Source organism: Carcharodon carcharias, chromosome 12, assembly GCF_017639515.1.
Source record: "Carcharodon carcharias isolate sCarCar2 chromosome 12, sCarCar2.pri, whole genome shotgun sequence".
NCBI lineage: Eukaryota > Metazoa > Chordata > Chondrichthyes > Lamniformes > Lamnidae > Carcharodon > Carcharodon carcharias.
In genome coordinates, this window is record NC_054478.1 from 141,879,671 (window position 1) to 141,900,285 (window position 20,615).

The following is a 20,615-nucleotide window of genomic DNA, read 5'->3' on the forward strand; positions in this document are numbered from 1 at the left end:
CTCTCCATGTGTATCTGAACTGGTCTCTATGTGTAACATAAAGTTCCCTTCTCTCCGAGTCTCTCACTCTCTCTATCTCTCTCCCCGAGTCTCTCTCTCTCCATAAGTCTCCTCTCTCTCAGTCCCTCTCTCTGTCTGTAACAGTCTCCTCTCTCTGAGTCTCTGTCTGTAACAGTCTCCTCTCTGAGTCTCTCTCTCTGAGTCTCTTCCTCTCTCTCTGAGTCTCTTCCTCTCTCTGTAACAGTCTCTCTCTGGAGTCTTCTCTTTCCGTGTCCCTCTCAGTAAATAAGTTTCTTCTATGTTTCTCCCTCTCTTTCTCTGTCTCTCTCCCTCCCTTTTGTGTCTATTCATGTCCTGACCTCGAGAGAGAGAGAGAGAGAGCAGCCAATCAGCGAGAGAAGAGACCAAGGCTGAGCTCAAAGTTTCAGTTTCATTTCCTGGATCGATAAGAGGACGGATCAAGAGAGAGAGAGGGGGGGGGAGATAAAACATTTTCCTGGTTGAACTCGGGACGAAGCGATGGCCCTGGACAGGATCCGAGATTATGGTCTGAAGGAGCTGTGCTCCCACGGGGGTTCTCTGGAGTACAGCTCCTTCAGGAGGAAGATCTGCCAGTATTTCCAGATCTCTGGCAGGGAGCTGTGCCGGCTGCTCCGGAGAAATGACCAGTGCTTCGCCATCCTGCCGGGCAAGGGGAGCTCCACATCGCCGGAGCTGCCCGAGGACAGCCAGCTGATTGCCAGCACCTCGCTCAGGCTCTGCAAGGACTTCCTCAAGAAGGACTGCGACGGCTCCTGTGGTCAGCTCCACCTCTGCAAATTCTTCCTCCTGGGGAACTGCAAATTCTCCAAGGGAAGGTAAGAAGGAAACGGAGTCAACCTCTTTGTGTTGTGGTGTTGTTCACCACCCACCACCCGCACCCACACAAGCGAAGGAGATTGGGCTACCCAAATTCAACAAGGCTGGCCCTTCTTCCATCAGAGGAGGAAGGGAGTTTCCATTCACATAGCGCCCAAAGCGTCAGAGGAGTTGTTAAGAGGCAACATTTTGAGTCTGGGCCACATAAGGACCTCTTTGACCAAGCTTTTGGGTTACCTGCCCCTCGCGGTTTTAAGGAACGTCTAAAGGAGGAGAGTTGAGAGAGGAGAGGGGTAGGGAGGGGATTCCAGAACTTACCGTCCCCCAGGCAGCTGAAGGTGTGAATGCCAACGGTGCCGATGTGCCCTTGGTGGGGTGGGGTGGGGCAAGAGGCCAGAGATTGCAGGAGCGCGGTGATCTCCGGGGAGGTGGTGGTGTGGGGGGGTGGTGGTGGTCATCGGGGCCAGGGGAGGTTACAGGGACAGGGAGGCTCAGGGCCCTGGACGAGATTTGAATGGAAATTTTAAAATCGAGGCGCTGCTCGACCGGGAGCCGGTTCAGGTCGGCAGCAAGCGCAAGGGCTGTGGGTGAGCAGGACTCGGTGCGATTTAGGATGTAAGGGGTGCAGGATCATCCTGCTCTGTTGCTCAGGCTCATTATCCCACCTTCCACTCTCCATAAGCCGGAACTCATTGAAAACTCTTTAACTAAACCCTGAACCCAGTCCCACCACCACCATTGCTGATACTCCCTTTCAGCCAGTCCTGATCTCACACCTCCCTAGCTCTAACATAATCCAAAACCCACTTTTCTTTATTTATCCCCTTTGTGCCTGGCCATGTGACCCAGTGGTGCAACAGTGCATAACCTGTGCCAGTTATAAAAACAACACAAGAAACAGGAGCAGGAGTAGACCATTCAGCCCCTCAAGCCTGCTCCAACATTCAGTACAACCGTGGCTGATCTTGGGCTTAAACTCCACTTTTCCCACCCGCTCCCCATATCCTTTAATCCACTGGGAGACCAAAAAATCTGTCTATCCCAGCCTTAAATGTATTCACCGATAGAGAATCCACAACCCTCTGGGGTAGAGAATTCCAAGGATTCACAGCCCTTTGAGCGAAATCATTTCTCCTCGTCTCAGTCCTAAGTGACCAGCTCCTTATCCTGAGACTGTGCCCCCGTGTTTTTGATTCTCTGACCAGCAGAAACAATCCCCTCAGCGTCCACCCTATGTCACACTGGGCTCTTTTGAGACTCCCCTCCCTGCTATTTTAGCGGATGCCATGAACGGTTTAAATTAAAGGGATTAAAAAAAAGTTTTTAAAAAAGATTTGCGCTGATGTAGCCTGTTTTGCGACCGTTAAAGTGCCTTAAAATGCTTTACAGCCGATGAAATACTTTTTGAAATGTAGTCACCGCCGGTAATGGAGGAACTGCAGCAGCCAATTTGCGCTTGGCAAATCCCACAAACAGCAAGCTGATAAAGACCAGTTCCATCACCTCACTTTCTCTGTCCAATGAAATGGGGACTAGCAGAGCCTATCCTCTGGCTCCTCCACTCCCTTAGTTGGGAAGTACACTGGGAAGAGGAGTGAGGAGCTTTGCCCCTTCCTCCTTTAGTACTGGCCACCGCCATAAGAGAGGTAGCACCCTCAACACTGCAGCACCCCCTCGGTGCTGCACTTTACAGGATGACCCTCTTTTGTTTCTTTTTCAGGACCACCTGCAACTTCTCGCACACCGTCCACTCTTCCCACAATGTCCCTGTGCTGATTGCTAACAAGCTTCGCATGCTGAGCGAGCTGGAACTCTGTCAACTGCTGCTGCAGAATGATCCATCCTTGCTGCCTGAGGTAGGAACTTTGACCCCCCCCCCCCTCCCCCAACCACACGCTGCACTGCTTTGATTAACTCTTGACTGTTGCTGAACGCACTGTCCCACCAACTCTTCACATGAGAGCCGAGGAGAGTTATGATGAACATAGGCCGCCCTCAGGTCAGTCTTAGCTCAGCCCCTGTTCCCTCGCCCGTGAATTCTCATCCTTATGTTCAAATCTCTCCCTATTTTTGTAAATTCCTCTCGCCACACACCCCTCCGGGATCTTGGCATTCCTTCAGTTCTGGCCTTTCTGTGCATCCGCCAATTTCCTTGGCTCCACCACGGGCGGCCATGCCTTCAGCTGTCCGAGACCCCAAGCTCTGCAATTCCCTCCCAAAACAGCGCCACCCCTCTTCCTTTAAGAGGCTCCTCGAAAGCTACCTTGTTGACAAAACTTTCCGTCACTGATCCTAATATCTCCTCATTGTCATTTGGTAGTACAGAAGTTGAGTGCTCCTGAAAAAAGACATTTTGTCGAAGCTTTTCATCTTGCACTCATCAGGACAATCGCAAGAATACCAATGTCAGGGGAAAGCAACAACTGCGTACTGTGTGGGAAGAGACCGCTGATTGGTTGGCAAGCTTGAGATTGTCCTGATGAGTGTAAGACGAAAAGCTTCGACAAAATGTCTTTTTTCAGCAATAGTCAATATCTCAGTGTTAAATTTTGTCTGATAACATCCCTGTGGAGCTCCCTGTGTAATTTGTCTCCGTTAAAAGTGCTATATAAATGCAAGTTGTTGTTGCAAGTGGTCTGAGCTGACAGAGGCCTTCTCCTTCCGGCTTCATCCTGGCCCTCATGCAGCTGCCTGTGCGTTTTGCCATCGACGGAGGGAAGAGTTAATATGTAATCGGGGAGTGTTAATTTAGCAGTTGGATTTTCCCACAAGCCAGTCCTCCTCGAGTTCACCGCTGGTGAGCAACAGGCATCATTCCCGGTTGCCATGGAGCTACCAATGAGTGTCACTTCTGATTTGCTTGTCCCTCACAAATTTTCCTTGCTAATTTTTGCAAGCTACAGGATGAAATTTCCCAAAGTTTGTTCATTAGCCTGTGTGGTGCGACGCTTCGGTATATCATCCGGAATATTCCCAGGTCCAGTCCCAAATCTGTGGCATTCGTTGCAGTCCAGTGGTAGCAGTCTTATCCCTGAACCGAAAGAGCACAGGTTTATTTGCCACTGCATAGACTTGACGCAAAACATCCAGCCTGGCACTTTGCTGCAGCGCTGAGGGAGTGCTGCACTCTCAGAGGTACTTAATCTTTCACCAAAGTTGGGGAGGGAGGTCCTGCTCCTGACCATTGCCCCAGTGATAAACAATAGTAATGCTGCCTGCACTCTGCTCAAACTGACCCTTACTGGTGCTAAAATCATCCAAGTGAGGTAACTAAATGGTTTATGTTCTCCCCGCTGATAGCAGTTGGAACGTACGAAAGAAAAACATGCACCTTTCCCGACCTCAGGATGTGCAAAAGCACTTGACAGCCAATGAAATATTTTGGAGGCGTGGCCGCTGTGGTAAAGCAGCGGCCGCTTTGCGCACAGTAAGCTCCCACAAACAGCGTGCAGTCGTCCAGGGAGGAAATTGCTGCTGTTTCTTTTTTTTCTATATGTTTTCTCCCAGCTTTCGCCGCTCTTTTGGTTGGACGCGCTTGTGTGCGTGTGGGACTCACGGACCTGTGAATTTCTGCTGTTGCAGATCTGCACATTTTACAACAAAGGCCCTGGTCACTATGGTGGCTGCACCCGTGGGCAGGCGTGCACCAAGCTTCACATCTGCCTCCACTTTGCCCAGGGCTCCTGCAAGTTTGGGCCAAACTGCAAACGCTGCCATAGTTTCCGTGACAACAACAGCTCGGTGACCCTCGAGAACCTGAGCCCAGAGGTGACCCAGCGCTTGCAGCAAATATACCAGAACGTCTACAGCCTCAAAAACTACAAGTCGTCCGACGGCAAGGGTAAGCAAGTGGGGCAAGACGCCCTTTTCCCCCTGCAGTCCAGACGCTACAATTATTAAAACTAGAGGACAGGTCGGCAGGTTAATGAAGTAATTAAGTGGGATGTTAGCCTTTACTTTAAGAGGGGCTGGAATATAAATCAGTGGAAGTTATGCTAGAGTTGTGTAAAGCTCTGGTTGGAAGGGGTGCAGTGTAGATTCACCAAAATTACTTTTTCTTTTATTCGTTCATGCTGGGCCAGCATTTATTGCCCATCCCTAATTGCCCTCGTTCAGAGGGCAGTCAAGAGTCAACCACATTGCTGGTGGGTCTGGAGTCACATGTAGGCCAGACCGGGTAAGGACAGCAGATTTCCCTCCCTAAAGGGGCATTAGTGAACCAGATGGGTTTTTACAACAATCGGCAATGGTTTCATGGTCACCGTTAGACTTTTAATTCCAGATTTTTATTGAATTCAAATTTCACCACCTGCCATGGTGGGATTCGAACCCGGGTCCTCAGAGCATTACCCTGGCTCCCTGGATTACTAGCCCAGTGACTATACCCCTGCCTCCCCTCAGGGCAGCCAGTATTAAATTATGAAAACAGGCTGTTGAGACTATCCTTGCCTTCCCTCGAGTATAGAAGGCTAACGGGCGATCAAATTGAGGTTAAAGAATTTGACAGCATTGAAGGAGAGGAACTATTTCCTCCGGTTGGCTGGGTGGAGGTGGGGATAGGGTGCAGCCCCAGAACAAAAGGGCAGAACCTTAAACTTAAAGCCAGGCTGGCTCAGGGAGCCCTTCTCCACGCAAAGGAATTCCGGTCGGGATTTTCCAGCCCCACTGAAAGTCAATGGACCTCCAAGGCAGGGCCAGGAAATCCCGGCCTCTCTCTCTCTCTCTCTCTCTCTCTCAAAAGCTGCTTGGTGGGGGGAAGTGCGGGGAGCGGAGGGAGGTCAATTGAAGATTTCAAAACTGAGATTTTTCTTTGTTGGACAGGAATATTAACAGATATGGAGCCAATGTGCAGATCAGCCATGATGGAGTGGGATGGTGAAGCAGATGAGGAACTGAATGGCCTCCTCCTGTTCTTACTTTACAAGCACTGCAAAATGGGGATTTAGTGCTCAGAAAAATCAACGTTTCGACAATTCAAATTATAATTAACACTTAAGGAAGAACGTCAAAGCGGTTGAGACGATGCAGAGTAGACTTCCTAGGATGGGGGGTACCAGGGATGAGGGACTTCAGATAATGTGGAAAGAATGTGGAGAAGCTGGGATTGTTCTCCTGGGAGCGGAGAGTGTTGAGGGGAGGTTTATTAGAGATGTTTCATAGAGAAAATAAGGATAAACTGTTTCCACTGGCAGGAGGGTTGATAACCAGAGGTCACAGGTCAGGTTTAAGATAACTGGCAAAAAAGCCAAAGGGAAGCTCGAGGAGAATTTTTGTTTTTTATTCATTCACGGGATGTGGGCGTTACTGGCTGGGCCAGCATTTATTGCCCATCCTAATTGCCCCTTGAGAAGGTGCTGGGTGAGCTGCCTTCTTGAGCCGCTGCAGTCCATGTGGTGTAGGTACACCCACAGTGCTGTTAGGAAGGGAGTTCCAGGATTTTGACCCAGCGACAGTGAAGGAACGGCCGATATATTTCCAAGTCAGGATGGTGCGTTACTTGGAGGGGAACTTCCAGGTGGTGGTGGTGTTCCCATGTGTCTGCTGCCCTGGTCCTTTTTAGATGGTAGTGGTCGTGGGTTTGGCGAATTGTCTTAACCCGAGCACATTGAAAGGGAGGTGGAAGCAGATTCAATAGGGACTTCAGAAGGAAATTACCATGAATCGTGGCGTGTAAACTGACCCACCGTATAAGACAACTCCATTTTCCTGGCCCCGAGAATCACGTCTTTTTTTTTGCAGTTGCCCTGCTATTCAGCATGCTACAGTCGCATTAGTATAGTTAGCCTCAATATTTCAGCCCGCAAATGAATATTTTACTTCCTAGTACCTTATAACCAGGCAGAAGGCATCAAGCAGGCAACATGGACTGTGTTACAAAGAAGCACAGGAGTTTAAGACACGGCCACCCTTTGCTTTGGATGCCAATGGCATTTCAAAATGGCGACCACCCATATACCCACACCAGTGGTTCACTTTTATACTCAGCGTATAAGTCAACACTTTTTGGAAGGATTTTTCGAGCCTTCCGAGATCGATTTGTATGCTGACATCTACGGTAGATTAATATGTGAAATGGAAGAATTTGCCGGATTACGGGTAAAGAATGGAAGGGTGTGGGTGGTGCGTGGGACTGATTGAATAACTCTTTCTAGGAGCCAGCAGAGGCACGACGGGCCGAGTGGCCTCCCATGCTGTAAGTGACTAAACAATGGTCGTCCCAATTAGTTTTAATTTTTGTGCATGGGCTGGTAATGGCATTCTGCACAGTAACATAAGATGGCTGGAGCAGTTCACTTCAGTAAATGACGTAAGGATTTGACTTTGTGCTTTGATCTGTCACCCACAGAAAAGACACCCCGATCCCGTCAATCTTCCGGCAGCACCAGCGGTGACGTGGACAGCGAGGAGATCTGCCTCTACTTCGTCAGGAAGAACTGTAGCTTCAAAGGTACTGGAAATTCTCCTTCAAAGAGGGAAAAAAATATAATCCTCGTTGTGTAAAATGCACGGTGTTTGTGGCTAAAACCCAGTCCTAAAAGATGGATTGAGTTGATGCAGCCTAACCTGAGCCCTATTCTCACAGGTTGGGATTTTACTGCAGGAAGGAATTGTGAAACTCCTTTGTAATGTGGCTCATTTATACCTGCTAGAAGCAGTATACATTCATACTCAGGGACACGTCCTCTGCAAGCAAAAGGAATATGTTCAAGCCTTGCACCTTTTTTTGAAATATCTAGGAGCTTGGGGAGCCCGCGGTTCCGTGTTGTTTTCTCCATGGCAATGCCTCAGCCAATCAGAGTCGACCTGCCAACCAGTCAACACCCTTTTCTCCTGCAGTATAAATTGTTGTGATCATTTGAAATTTGGCATTCTTGAGTTTGTCCTGCTGAGTGCAAGATGAAAATCTTCGGCAACATGTCTCTCTTTTCAGCAAGATTCAAATGCATTACTCTACCGGTTATTGAATAAAAAGTTAACAGTAACGCAATCTTGAAGGAGGAGCCTGTAAAATGCCTAAATAAAGGGTTGATGATGCCCTTGTCTGCGAAATTGTGCTCCTTCTTACTCCCAGGATGGCAGACTCCTTCCCTGCTAGCTGTTGCCTTTACACCTCCTCCAGAGGGTCAAACAACCTTCTTTTATCTCTCGGCTATTGGCAAAATCCCAACATCTCAGTCAGTAACTTTCCATCTCCTCTCTCTGATGCAAAAACAATTTTATAATGTTTGAGTTTCCCACAGCCTCTCAAGGTCTGTCTGGCCAGCTGTCTTCTTTAATTCTGCCTCTTATCTCAGTGGAAGTACATTGTCTCAGTCAGCCTTCGAAGCAGTTAGATCAACAGTTTGTGCTCTATGCTTTGTTGTCAACGCTTTGAATCAAAGTCCGCTTTCTGACCAGTCCAGCATTTCTTGACTGATTCCTGAAAGCTGGTATTAAAAAGCCCATAACCCTTTGGATGTTGTGTTCAGAAGGCCGCCGTTAAGATATCAACAATTTGCCCAAGACCAATTTAAGCCCCTTTTCACCTAGAGGGACAACCCTCTTTGAGGGAAGGGGTCCGGTTGCGTAGTGGAACTGCTGGAGGAGGCCAGAAAATTGGTGAAACTTTCTAAAGCGTAAAATAGGAGCAGTCGTTTAGTAATACAGAACTTCAGCATTGCTGAAAAAAAGAGACTTTTTTTGTCGAAGCTTTTCGTTTTGCACTCAACAGGACAATTCGCAAGAAAATACCAGCGTCGGGGGAAACAACATATTTATACTGTATGAGAAGACAGTGATGACTGGTTGGCAAGTGGACTCTGATTGGTAGAGGTGTTGCCTTGAATAATGCACCAGTTGATGATGACTGACAGTGAACTGCCAAGCATTGTTTGAAATTTAAATCAGGCAGCTTGATCCTGATTGGCCAAGACATTGCCCTGGGGAATGAACCAGGGAATGGCTGTCACTTATTTTGTTTAGCTGATACAGGCGCAATGTGTGTACATGTTCTTTCTGTCTGCAAAGAACAGGGCCCCGTGTGTTAGTATATGTAGCTTGCAATGCACGTCAACGTGCCACACTGCACAACCTTAAATTGGTTGTCAGCGTAAGTTTTAGCACACCGATGATTATTTAGTAAATGTTGTCCAATCGCAGAATCACATCTAACGTTGGACACTGTGTTTTGAGTTTTGCAAGCACGGGCTGTTTGGGTCCGGTCCGTGGAAGGGACATCTTTCGACAAAGCTTTTTCGAAAAATGCCTCTTTTTTTTCTTTCAGCAGCACACAAAAAATGAACTAATCTCCTTTTGGTTTCTGTTGATTCCCCCGCAGATAAGTGTATCCGGATTCACTCCAGGCTCCCTTATCAATGGCAGGTTTATGAGGAAACGTGGAAAGATATCCTGAACACGGAGCAAATCGAAAAGGATTACTGCGATCCCAACAAGACCAGGTGCACTCCGATGTTTCAACCAGGGTAGCCTAATGTTGGCAGAGCACCTTAAACCTCTGAGCATACCCAGTTACACTCTTGATGCAAACCCAGAGTATTTGATCCATCAGTTCAGGAGCAAGTCCTTGGTTTGTTTAATTTAACTTTACCTCCACATACCATTACTGCCTAGGTAATAACAGTGACTGCACCACATTGGTTTTCAGTCCTCTGAGATGTCATGAGGATAGGGACAGGCGCTATATAAATGCGTCTCATTTCTCAATGTGTAATTCTTGAGTTGCAGTCCAAGTTCATAAGTGCACAGGTACAAAAAAAAATATCAGAAAGCTTTTAATCTCAGGAGAACTGGAATATGAAGCGGTTGAACTTATGCCAAAGCTCTGGTGAGACTGCTTTTACAGTGTTGTGTTCGGCTCTGAACGCCACAACTCAGCATAGATTGGCCTTGGAGTGGGTGCTACACAGATTCACCAGGATGATATTGGGGTTAAAAGGGTTAAATTATGAGGATAGGTTGCATTGACTCAGCTTGTATTCCCTAGAGTGAAGATTAAAGGGTGATTTAATTGAGGTGCTTAGGATGATTCAGTAAGTGGGTAGATAGAGAGAAATTATCTCCTCTGATGGGGGGACAATGGCACCTCCTTAAAATTAGGTCTAGGTTACTCAGGGGTGATGTCTGCAAGCAATTCTTCAAACTATGGGTGACTTAAAAAGCTGTTGAGGCTGGGAGTCAATTGAAAGTTTAAAAATTGAGATTGATGGACTTTTGTTAGGCAAGAGGATTAAGGGATATGGAACCATGGTGGATAGATAGAGTTAAGATATAGATCAGCCATGATCTCATGAATGTTGGAACAGACTGGTCCACTCTTATTCCTGTGATTAAGTAGACAAAAATCCTTAATTTGGTCCCTCCGTAAGTTTTAAAATATGGGCCAAAATTTTACCCCCCCCCCCACCACTGGCAGGTTTTAGGCAGGGGTCGGGGGGCAGGAGTGTAATATTGAAGAAACGGAATTCCCTCTGGGTTCCTGTCCACCCCGAACTCACAACAATTTTACACTGGGGCGGGCAAGGCCTCAGAGCCCTCTACCTTACCTTGCCCCAACTGAGGCCTTTAAGTGGCCAATTATTTAAGGGCCGTTTCCCGCCCAGCCTCAATTTTTAGGTTGGCGGGAGTATTGAACTTCTGTGGGACAAACCTGAAAAAGAACGGAGTTACATCTCAGGCAGGAAGCGGGGGGAGCAACTCCATCAGAAGGCCCCCCTTCTGAAGTTGGACACCCCCATCTTAAGGTCCAGTAGCCTCCGGACCTTCCTCACGACCCCCACCCCCCCACCAGGCCTCTCCCCTGAGACCCCGATTGCCCCCTTCCCGCCCATCGCCCCCAGGCCTTCCTACCCCCACCCTGGAACCCCTTTACCTTACCTTGGCCTCTGGGGCCCTGATTTAGGCTCTTATGTCCTCCTGCATTTCTCCTTCTGTCCACTCCAGCGCTGTCGCTGCAGGGACTGGAGAGGTGCCGGCCAATCAGCTCGCTAAGGCGGGACTTCCCCACGAGTGAGGAGTGTGAAAGGGCTGCGGGGCACTCGGGGAAGGGAGTCCACACCATCCGAAAAATTCCGGCCATGATGTAATTCAGTTTTGAATGAGAACTTGAATGGGCAGACTGGGACAGATCCATTTGATCTGGTGACAACATCTTATCACACCTTCCACAATACAATGTAGCCTCATAGCTCAGTCAGTAGCACCGTCATCTCTGAGTCAGAAGATTGTAACTTTAAGACTCACTCTTGATTCTTGAGCTCAAAATCCAGGCTGACCCTCCCAGTGCAGTGCTGAGGGAGTGCTGCACTGTCAGAGGTGCCATCTTTCAGGTGAGGCAATAAACCGAGGCCCCCATCTGCCCTCTCAGGTGGATGTAAAATGGCAATATCTGAAAGTAGAGCAGGGGAAGCTGCCCCAGTCTTATGGCCAGTATTTGTCCCTCAACTAATGTCACCAATGACAGGTTCTCTGGTTATTTATCTCACGGCTGTTTATGTGATCTGACTGTGCACAAATTCACTTCAAAAGTACTTCATTGATTGTAAGACCAATTTGTACAGGCGACTGAAAGCTGAGTCAAAGAGGCATGTTTTAAAGAGGGTTATAGAGGAGGAGAGGTTGAGAAATAAAATTCCAGGGCCCAGGCAGTCAAAGGAATGGCTGTCCATGCTGGAGTGTGGGAAATGGAGGATGCCCAACAGCTCGGAATTGGGGAAACGCAGAGATTCCGGAGGGAAATGCCAAAAAGAGAAATGGAAATTGAGGCCCATGCTGGATCGGGTCAGTGAGCGCAGAGGTTACAGAGGTGACGTGTGAACTGGGCTTGGTGCGAGTTAGGTTGCAGGCAGCAGAGTTTTTGAGGAGTTGAAGTTTACAGAGAGTGGAAGTTGGGAGATCCACCAGCTAGAAACGGAGATGACACATAAATAAGAAAATAGGCTGGACAGTCATCACTGGGTCACTATCCGGGAATTCCCCATCGGACACTATGGTGGGAGCACCATCACTACAAGGACCACGGTTCAGTGAAAATGCCCACCACCATCACCTCAGGGCAGCTAGATGTGTGGCCTAGCCAGTGATGCCCCACATCCCATGAACAACTATATAAGAAACAGAATGAGGCCGGTGTCCTGTAAGGCTCTGTCCTGTGAAACTCCTGGTAGATAATGGAGAACATAATGAAATGCAGGCAGTGGAGGTATACCTGCCTCATAACTGACTGAAACTCATGAACTACTAAACGCCTCTGTGGGGTTTCCCTTGAATCCCTCTTGTCTCCTCCACCGATTTCCCTCCTTATATTCACGATGAGGCTGTTGATTGCAATCCTTACAAATAGACATTGGCTTTTGATGTTTTGACCAATCTCCCCACGGTGGACTTGAGCAGGACTTGCTGATCAATCCTGAGTGCACTAATAGCTACACTAACAACCAATTTAAGATAATCAGACAAGCTCCTAATGTGGCCCATTTATCCTCGCTAGAAGCGACGTACGTTCATACACAGGCAAACAACATAAACATATTCCTACATTTGTTGCAACATAAATATAGTCCTACACAAAAACAGAATTACCTGGAAAAACTCAGCAGGTCTGACAGCATCGGCGTAGAAGAAAAGAGTTGACGTTTCGAGTCCTCATGACCCTTCGACAGAACTTGAGTTCGAGTCCAAGAAAGAGTTGAAATATAAGCTGGTTTAAGGTGTGTGGTGGGGGGGAGAGAGAGAGAGAGAGAAGTGGAGGGAGTTGGTGTGGTTGTAGGGACAAACAAGCAGTGATAGAAGCAGATCATCAAAAGATGTCACAAACAACAGAACAAAAGAACACATAGGTGTTAAAGTTGGTGATATTATCTAAACGAATGTGCTAATTAAGAATGGATGGTAGGGCACTCAAGGTATAGCTCTAGTCGGGGTGGGGAGAGCATAAAAGATTTTAAAATATTTAAAAATAATGGAAATAGGTGGGAAAAGAAAAATCTATAATCTCTGGTAATAGACCGTCCACCAATATCCATTACAAACCCACCGACTCCCACAGCTACCTCGACTACAGCTCCTCACACCCCGCTTCCTGTAAGGACTCCATCCCATTCTCTCAGTTCCTTCGCCTCCATCGCATCTGTTCCGATGATGCTACCTTCAAAAACAGTTCCTCTGACATGTCCTCCTTCTTCCTTAACTGAGGTTTTCCACCCACGGTCGTTGACAGGGCCCTCAACCGTGTCCGGCCCATCTCCCGCGCATCCGCCCTCATGCCTTCTCCTCCCTCCCAGAAACATGATAGGGTCCCCCTTGTCCTCACTTATCACCCCACCAGCCTCCGCGTTCAAAGGATCATCCTCCGCCATTTCCACCAACTCCAGCATGATGCCACCACCAAACACATCTTCCCTTCACCCCCCCTATCGGCATTCCGTAGGGATCGTTCCCTCCGGGACCCCCTGGTCCACTCCTCCATCACCCCCTACTCCTCAACCCCCTCCTATGGCACCACCCCATGCGCACGCAAATGATGCAACACCTGCCCCTTCACTTCCTCTCTCCTCACCATCCAAGGGCCCAAACACTCCTTTCAAGTGAAGCAGCATTTCACTTGCATTTCCCCCAACTTAGTCTACTGCATTCGTTGCTCCCAATGTGGTCTCCTCTACATTGGAGAGACCAAACGTAAACTGGGCGACCGCTTTGCAGAACACCTGCGGTCTGTCCGCAAGAATGACCCAAACCTCCCTGTCGCTTGCCATTTTAACACTCCACCCTGCTCTCTTGCCCACATGTCTGTCCTTGGCTTGCTGCATTGTTCGAGTGAAGCCCAACGCAAACTGGAGGAACAACACCTCATCTTCCGACTAGGCACTTTACAGCCTTCCGGACTGAATATTGAATTCAACAACTTTAGGTCTTGAGCTCCCTCCTCCATCCCCACCCCCCTTTCTGTTTCTTCCCCCTTCCTTTTGTTTTTTTCCAATAAATTATATAGATTTTTCTTTTCCCACCTATTTCCATTATTTTTAAATATTTTAAAATCTTTTATGCTCTCCCCACCCCGACTAGAGCTATACCTTGAGTGCCCTACCATCCATTCTTAATTAGCACATTCGTTTAGATAATATCACCAACTTTAACATCTATGTGTTCTTTCGTTCTGTTGTTTGTGACATCTTTTGATGATCTGCTTCTATCACTGCTTGTTTGTCCCTACAACCACACCATTCCCCTCCACTTCTCTCTCTCTCTCCGCGCCACCCCCCACCCACACACCTTAAACCAGCTTATATTTCAACTCTTTCTTGGACTCAAACTCAAGTTCTGTCGAAGGGTCATGAGGACTCGAAACTTCAACTCTTCTTCTCCGCCGATGCTGTCAGACCTGCTGAGTTTTTCCAGGTAATTCTGTTTTTGTTTTGGATTTCCAGCATCCGCAGTTTTTTTGTTTTTATCAATATATTCCTACATTTGTTATGTTCCTATTCCAGGTCTCTACAAGTTGATTTTAATGCCATGGTAAAAGACTTCAGTCAGGTTAGACGCTTGTCCACAGCCTCCTCGGTTACAAAACCTCCTCACTACATCCTCACCACCGAATGGCTTTGGTACTGGAAAGATGAATTTGGAAAGTGGATTGAATTTGGGAAGCAGGTGAGCCTTCAGTCTTCCTTGTGATCTTTTCCATCAGGTCCCCCACAAGTTAACATTAGCTGTTTTGAGTAGAACTGCCAGGTTAGGAGGGCCACAAAGGATTGGAAGTTAAGCTACAGGTGTATGAAACTCTACTTTGCAAACGGTCGCTTAGGTAGCACAGAACTTGAATCTTGCTGAAAAGAGAGACATGTTGCTGAAGCTCCTCATCTTACGCTCATCAGGACAAACACAAGAATGCCAAATTTCAAACGATCACAATTTATTCTGCAGGAGAAAAGCGGTGCTGATCGGTTGGCAAGTCTACGCTGATTGGCCGAGACGTTGCCATGGTGAAAGCAACAGGAAACAAGAGGCCCCCCCAAGCTCCTGGGTAATTCAAATAAGATGGAAGGCTTGACCACCTTCCTTTCGTTTATAGAGAACAGGTCCCTACGTATGAATGTATGTTGCTTTTAGCAAGTGTAAATGAGCCACATTACAAGCTTGACTGATTATCTTAAATAGGTTGTTAGTGTAGCGTTATGATCTGGACCAGACCCCCAACTGGTTGGTAAGATCCAGGTAGGGACCAGTAACCATAGAACCATAGAAAAGTTATGGTACAGAAAGAGGCCATTCAGCCCGTCGTTTCTGCGCCGACCCAAAAAGAGAAAAAAGAAACTAGCCGCTCATTTTAATCCCACTTTCCAGCCCCTGGTCCGTAGCCTTGCAGGTTACAGCTTCAGATGCTGATCCAGGTACCTTTTCAATGAGTTGAGTGTTTCAGCCTCAACCACCAACTTAGGCAATGAATTCCAGACACTCACCACCCTCTGGGTGAAAAAGCTTTTCTTCATGTCCCCTCTAATCCTTCTACTGATCACTTTAAACCTATGCCCCCTGGTAAGTGACCCCTTAGTTTGGGGAAAGAAGTCTTTCCTGTCTACCCTATCTAGGCCCCTCATAATTTTGTACACCTCAATTAGGTCACCCCTCAGCCTCCTCTGTTCTAAGGAAAACAACCCCAGCATGTCCAATCTCTCCTCATAGCTGCAATGTTCAAGCCCTGGCAACATTTTTGTAAATCTCCTCTGTACTCTCCCCAGAGCAATTATGACCAGAACTGTACACAAAATTCCAGCTGTGGCCTAACCAGCATTTTATACAGTTCCACCATTTCATCCCTGCTTTTGTATTCAATACCTCATCCAGTAAAGGAAAGCGTTCTATATGCTTTCTTTACCACCTTATCCACCTGTCCTGCCACCGTCGGAGACCTGTGGACACGCACTCCAAGGTCTCTCACTTCCTCAACACCCCTCCCTCAATAACTTCCTATTTATTGAGTATTCCCTTGCTTTGGAATTTGTCAGGAATCACTTCTTCACACAAAGGGGAGTAGAAATCTGGAACCGTCTCCCCTAAAAAGCTGCCGAGGTTGGGGAATCATTTCAAAATTGAGATAATTTTTTTTATTATTGGGCAAGGGTATAAAGGGTTAGAGAAGTAGGGATTGTAAATGGAGTTAAGATGCAGATCAGCGTTGATCTAATTGAATGGTGTAACAGTCTCAAGGGACCGAATGGCCTCTTCCTGGTCCTATGCTTCAGTGAAGCAATTTACAGAAGTCCGTCCAAAAATGGGTGGTTGCATTAGATGTAAAATTAAAGAGGGACACAACACCCCTGTATCATCTCAACCAGATTGGGCTTAACACGTCCTGTAAAGAAATAAACAAAATGGCATCTAAAAGATTGTCTCAAAAATGGAAGCAAGAGAATAGCAGATGGAATTATAAACTTTTTTATTAATGCCGGAAGTTGCCTGGTTTTACGACACTTCAAACAGAATCCAAGATGGTGGTTCATTAGGGTGAAAGTCATTGAGACCAAGGAACTCATAAGCTTGATGTACACCGTAGTTTGTCCTTGGAATTCAACTGGGGACTCGGTTGATACCTGGAATGAGCTTATGAGGAAAGGCTGGATAGACAGGGTTTGTTTCCACTGGAGTTTAGAAGAGTGAGGGGTGACTTGATTGAAGTATATAAGATCCTGAAGGGTCTTGACAAGGTGGACGTGGAAAGGATGTTTCCTCTTGTGGGTGAGTTGAGGTCTAGGGGGCACTGTTTTAAAATTAGGGGTTGCCCTGATAGGACAGAGATGAGGAGAAATTTTTTCTCTCAGTGGGCTATGCAACTTTGGAACTCTCTGCCTCAGGAGGCGGGGTCACTGAATATTTTTAAGGTGGAGGTGGATAGATTCCTGATAAAATACTGCGGATGCTGGAAATCCAAAACAAAAACAGAAAATGCTGGAAAAACTCAGCAGGTCTAACGACATCTGTGGAGAGAAAAACAGAGTTGACGTTTCAAGTCTGTCGGACTCTTCATCAGAGCTAAAGAGAAGTAAAAATGTGATGAAGTTTATACTGTTTAAGGGGGGTGGAGCCAGCTGGAGCTGGAGAGAAGGCCAGCGATAGGTGGGGGCAAAGGAGAGATTGACAAAGATGTCATAAACTAAAGGACAAAGTGGATGTTAATGGTGGTACTAGCTAATAGGAGGACAAGGGTCAACACTCTGAAAAGAACCAGATAAATTCTTGTTAGACAAGGGAATCAAGGGTTATCGGGGGTAGATGGGAACGTGGAACTCAAAACACAAACGGATCAGCCATGATCTTATTGAATGGCGGAGCAGACTTGAAGGGCCTACTCCTGCTCCTAATTTGTATGTTTGTAAAATTGTGGGATGGTCGAAGACAAATTCAGATTTAACCGAGACGTTTCAATTTCCACTCTGAACTCGTGTACACACCCCCAATTGGATGGCCTTCTCATGCTCACTCTGGTGCTAAGTCCTAAGCAAGTATCAGTAGCTTTGGAAAATGAGAGGGAGAAATGGGGAGGCGGGGGATGTTAATACACATGCATCCCTTGACGTGTCAAGCATACACAGTGTCATGTTATTGTCCAGAGACCCACACATATTATTGGCCCATAATTTGTTGTCAAAATAACAATGAGGTTATTGGCACTCAGCACTTCTGTGTAAATGCTGCAGCCACTTCGGGTGAGAGCATGCTCAGTGAAGCACAGAAATCCAAAAGTTGCCATCCAAGTTGTGGTGCACCTCCGTTAAGCTTTCTGAAATTAGTATCCCACTTTCTGGCTCACCATTGGAATATATTGAATGGCGTGAATTTGCTGCATTAGTATTGTAGATATGCACTAAACTGGCCACAGGGATTGAGATGCCTGCGTAGTGTCATATTATTATCTAAGGACCTCCACAGTGTCGTGTTATTATGTAGAAATCTATTTGGTGTGTTACCGCATCCTGGAACCCTACCCAGCAGCATATTGTTTCCTATTTCATATTGATAGCCATTCTAACATCTATTGTTGGATGTGATTCGGTGATTGGACAGCACTTGCTGAACAATCCTGAGTGTGCTAATAGCTACACTAACAACCAATTTAAGATAAATCAGTTGGGCTCGTTCCCTGGCTCATTTACACCTGCTAGAAGTGACATACGTTCATTCACAAATACCTGTTCTCCGCAAACAAAAGGAATATTTTCAAGCCTTGTGTCTTTTTTGAATGACTGGGAGCTTGGAGACCCTGTAGATCCCTGTTGCTTTCCCCAGGGCAACCAGTCGATTTGCCAACCAATCAGCACCCTTTCTCCCATAGTATAAATTGTTGTGATTGTTTGAAATTTGGTATTCTTGCGGATGTCCTGATGAGTGCAAGACCTAAAGCTTTGGCAACCAGGTGTCTCTCATTTCAGCAATATTCTATTCCATATTATTATCTATTGCTGTCAGAAGGAAGGCAGCAGAACCATCTCGAAGGTGCAAGGCTGAATTTACCAAGATTGTGCCTTCAGCACGGAGCCTTGCTGGAGAGGAGCCGAGTTAGGAGATTGGGCTGTAAGAGTGTAGCATCAACCCCTGAGCTCCTGACTGACTGGTTAAATTCTGTACGACAGGAAGGGCAACACAGTGCTGCCAGCACAACGTCTGTCGACCTGGAGAAGGCATATTTGGCAGACAGCAATGGGCAAGTGGAGTTCACAGCTGGAAGATACCAATACGTGTTGAACTTCAAAGGTGCAGTGACTTTAAGCAAATTGGTTTCAATAAACTTGATGTAAAGAAAACATTGCTAAGAAATCTGAAAATTACAGGTCGTTTCTTTTTCTCCGCATAAAAGACCATCTCTCAAATCTACCTCTCTTTCCCCCCCTCCCCATTCCTCCCACCCTCCGTTCAGAAATGTCTCAGAGAAACACACGCCTTGGGACTCAGAGAGATGTACGGAGAAGGCCCAAGTTCGTCTCTGAACAGGATGTAGAGAATCAGATACAAAAGTACGTAACACCTTTTGCGGCCTAGTGAAGGAGGCTTCTGAGTACAGTCTGTGTCAACTAGGAGATAAGTACAGACAAGGAATCTCATTGGGAAACATCTTAGGTCAGATACTGTATCTGATTGATATTACCTCCACTGATGTAGGTGGGACTCAACTCTAAGGGTTGAGCAATCATTCCATATATAAAGGAAACATTGGTTCCAAGTCAGTCTTTCACCAGTTTGAACTAAACTAAACCTTCTAGCCCTGTTGTTGAGGCACAACTTAAAACAATACTTATAAAGTTTTTTATTCTGATTTGTGCTCAGACCTTGCCTCATTTCAAGGCGGAATAGCCCAACTCTTCCCTTGCAATTCAGTGCCCTGGGACCAGGGGTCAGCCTTATGTTCTCTGCGTCCTCTTCAGAGGTTGAAAGTTCTTCAGCTATTTGTCCCGTCGTCTGAAACACCCTAGTCCCTGTCACTCAAAAGTGCCAACTTTTAAATCAAATTAGCAAACCGTGGGTCGCTAGCCTCAATGGGTCGTGGGACAAGCTACTGGTGTCATGTGCTCCGAGGCCACAACGGTGGCGGTGAAGTAGAGACTCAGATTTGACAGTCCTGGGATTGGCTGTGAGGCCCCTTTAAATGTCCGCCATGTTTTTTGCCTCTGGCCGTGGGCCTAATCCAATGGGGTCACAGCAGAGAAAGATTTGGGAAGCTCGGTCTTACAGCGTGTTTAGAGTGACCGCTATTTTGGGTGGAAAGAGGTGCTCAGTGAGTCGGCCGCACCTCATTAAGATAAGTTTCTAAGTCAATCATGGTGATTAATTAAGTTGTGTCAACTTTGGCGTCGTGGGTAGCACTCTTGCCCCAGAGTCTGAAGGTTGTGGGTTCAACCCCAGTCCAGAAACCCGAGCGCAAAATCTCAGCTGACACTCCAGTGCAGGACTGAGGGCCTGCTGCACTGTTGGAGGTGCTGTCTTTTAAAGGAGACATTAATCTGAGGCTCCATCTGCCCTCTCAGGTGGACATAAAAGATTCCTTGGCACTATTTCTAGGAGAGCAAGTTGTTTCTGCCCCATGTTCTGAGCTGATTTATCCTTCAACAACATCTCCAGGACAGATTATATGACCGTTAGCACATTGCTTTTTGTGGGAGCTTGCTGTGCACAAGTTAGTTGTCATAACAGTGACTACACCTCAAAGTATTTATTTATGAAAGACTTTGGAACACCTTGAGGTCATGAAAGGTGCTATTTAAATACAAGTCTTTCCATTATGACAGTAACCCAACCAATCAATTTAAGTGAAGTTAATCCAAGCAGTTTTTAAAAAAAAAAATAAATGGCTTTGAACTCTGGTATTTTGTTTATTTGCTTCCACTTCCGAACTCCAGTGACGTTCAAGTTGCCTCAGCCATAAACCTCTTTGCCTCTCAACCTGTCTTCCTTCCTTTAGCTTGTTTACATGCTCAATTGACCCGTGATTATTTATTTAAATATGGTGGGTAGGCTGCCGATTTCAGCGCCCACCTGTGCCCCGTGTTAAGGGGGTGAGCTCGGGGATGGGCGGTAATGTGGTAGGGTTGGCACCCGCCCTATTTTTCCAATGGAATGCGGGGGTGTGGGGGGGGGGGGGGGTCGTGTGGAGGGGCATGTAAAATCCGGCCTAAAGTTTCAGGTTGACGAACTTTCATCAGAGCTGAAGGAAGGTGAAAAGTTTTTAAACCAGTGGAAGGTGGGGAGGGGGGTTCAGGAAGAATCAAAGGGAA

The 20,615-nt window shown here is 46.9% G+C and overlaps 1 protein-coding gene across 3 annotated transcripts in view; it reads left to right on the plus strand.

Annotated features, from left to right (window-relative positions):
• Positions 1-409: 409 nt before the first annotated feature.
• Positions 410-20,615, plus strand: part of LOC121285264 (protein mono-ADP-ribosyltransferase PARP12-like) — a 29,753-nt gene continuing 9,547 nt past the window's right edge. Inside the window, exons 1-8 of one of the 3 annotated variants that reach the window (XM_041201652.1) lie at positions 410-857; positions 2,579-2,714; positions 4,366-4,699; positions 7,205-7,306; positions 9,176-9,296; positions 14,340-14,502; positions 18,480-18,600; positions 18,764-18,860. In XM_041201652.1, the coding sequence (XP_041057586.1) occupies positions 520-857; positions 2,579-2,714; positions 4,366-4,699; positions 7,205-7,306; positions 9,176-9,296; positions 14,340-14,502; positions 18,480-18,600; positions 18,764-18,860 (1,412 nt within the window). In that variant the 5' untranslated portion in view covers positions 410-519. The remainder of the gene's footprint in view (positions 858-2,578; positions 2,715-4,365; positions 4,700-7,204; positions 7,307-9,175; positions 9,297-14,339; positions 14,503-18,479; positions 18,601-18,763; positions 18,861-20,615) is intronic. The other 2 variants (XM_041201654.1, XM_041201653.1) reach the window with 2 other exon arrangements.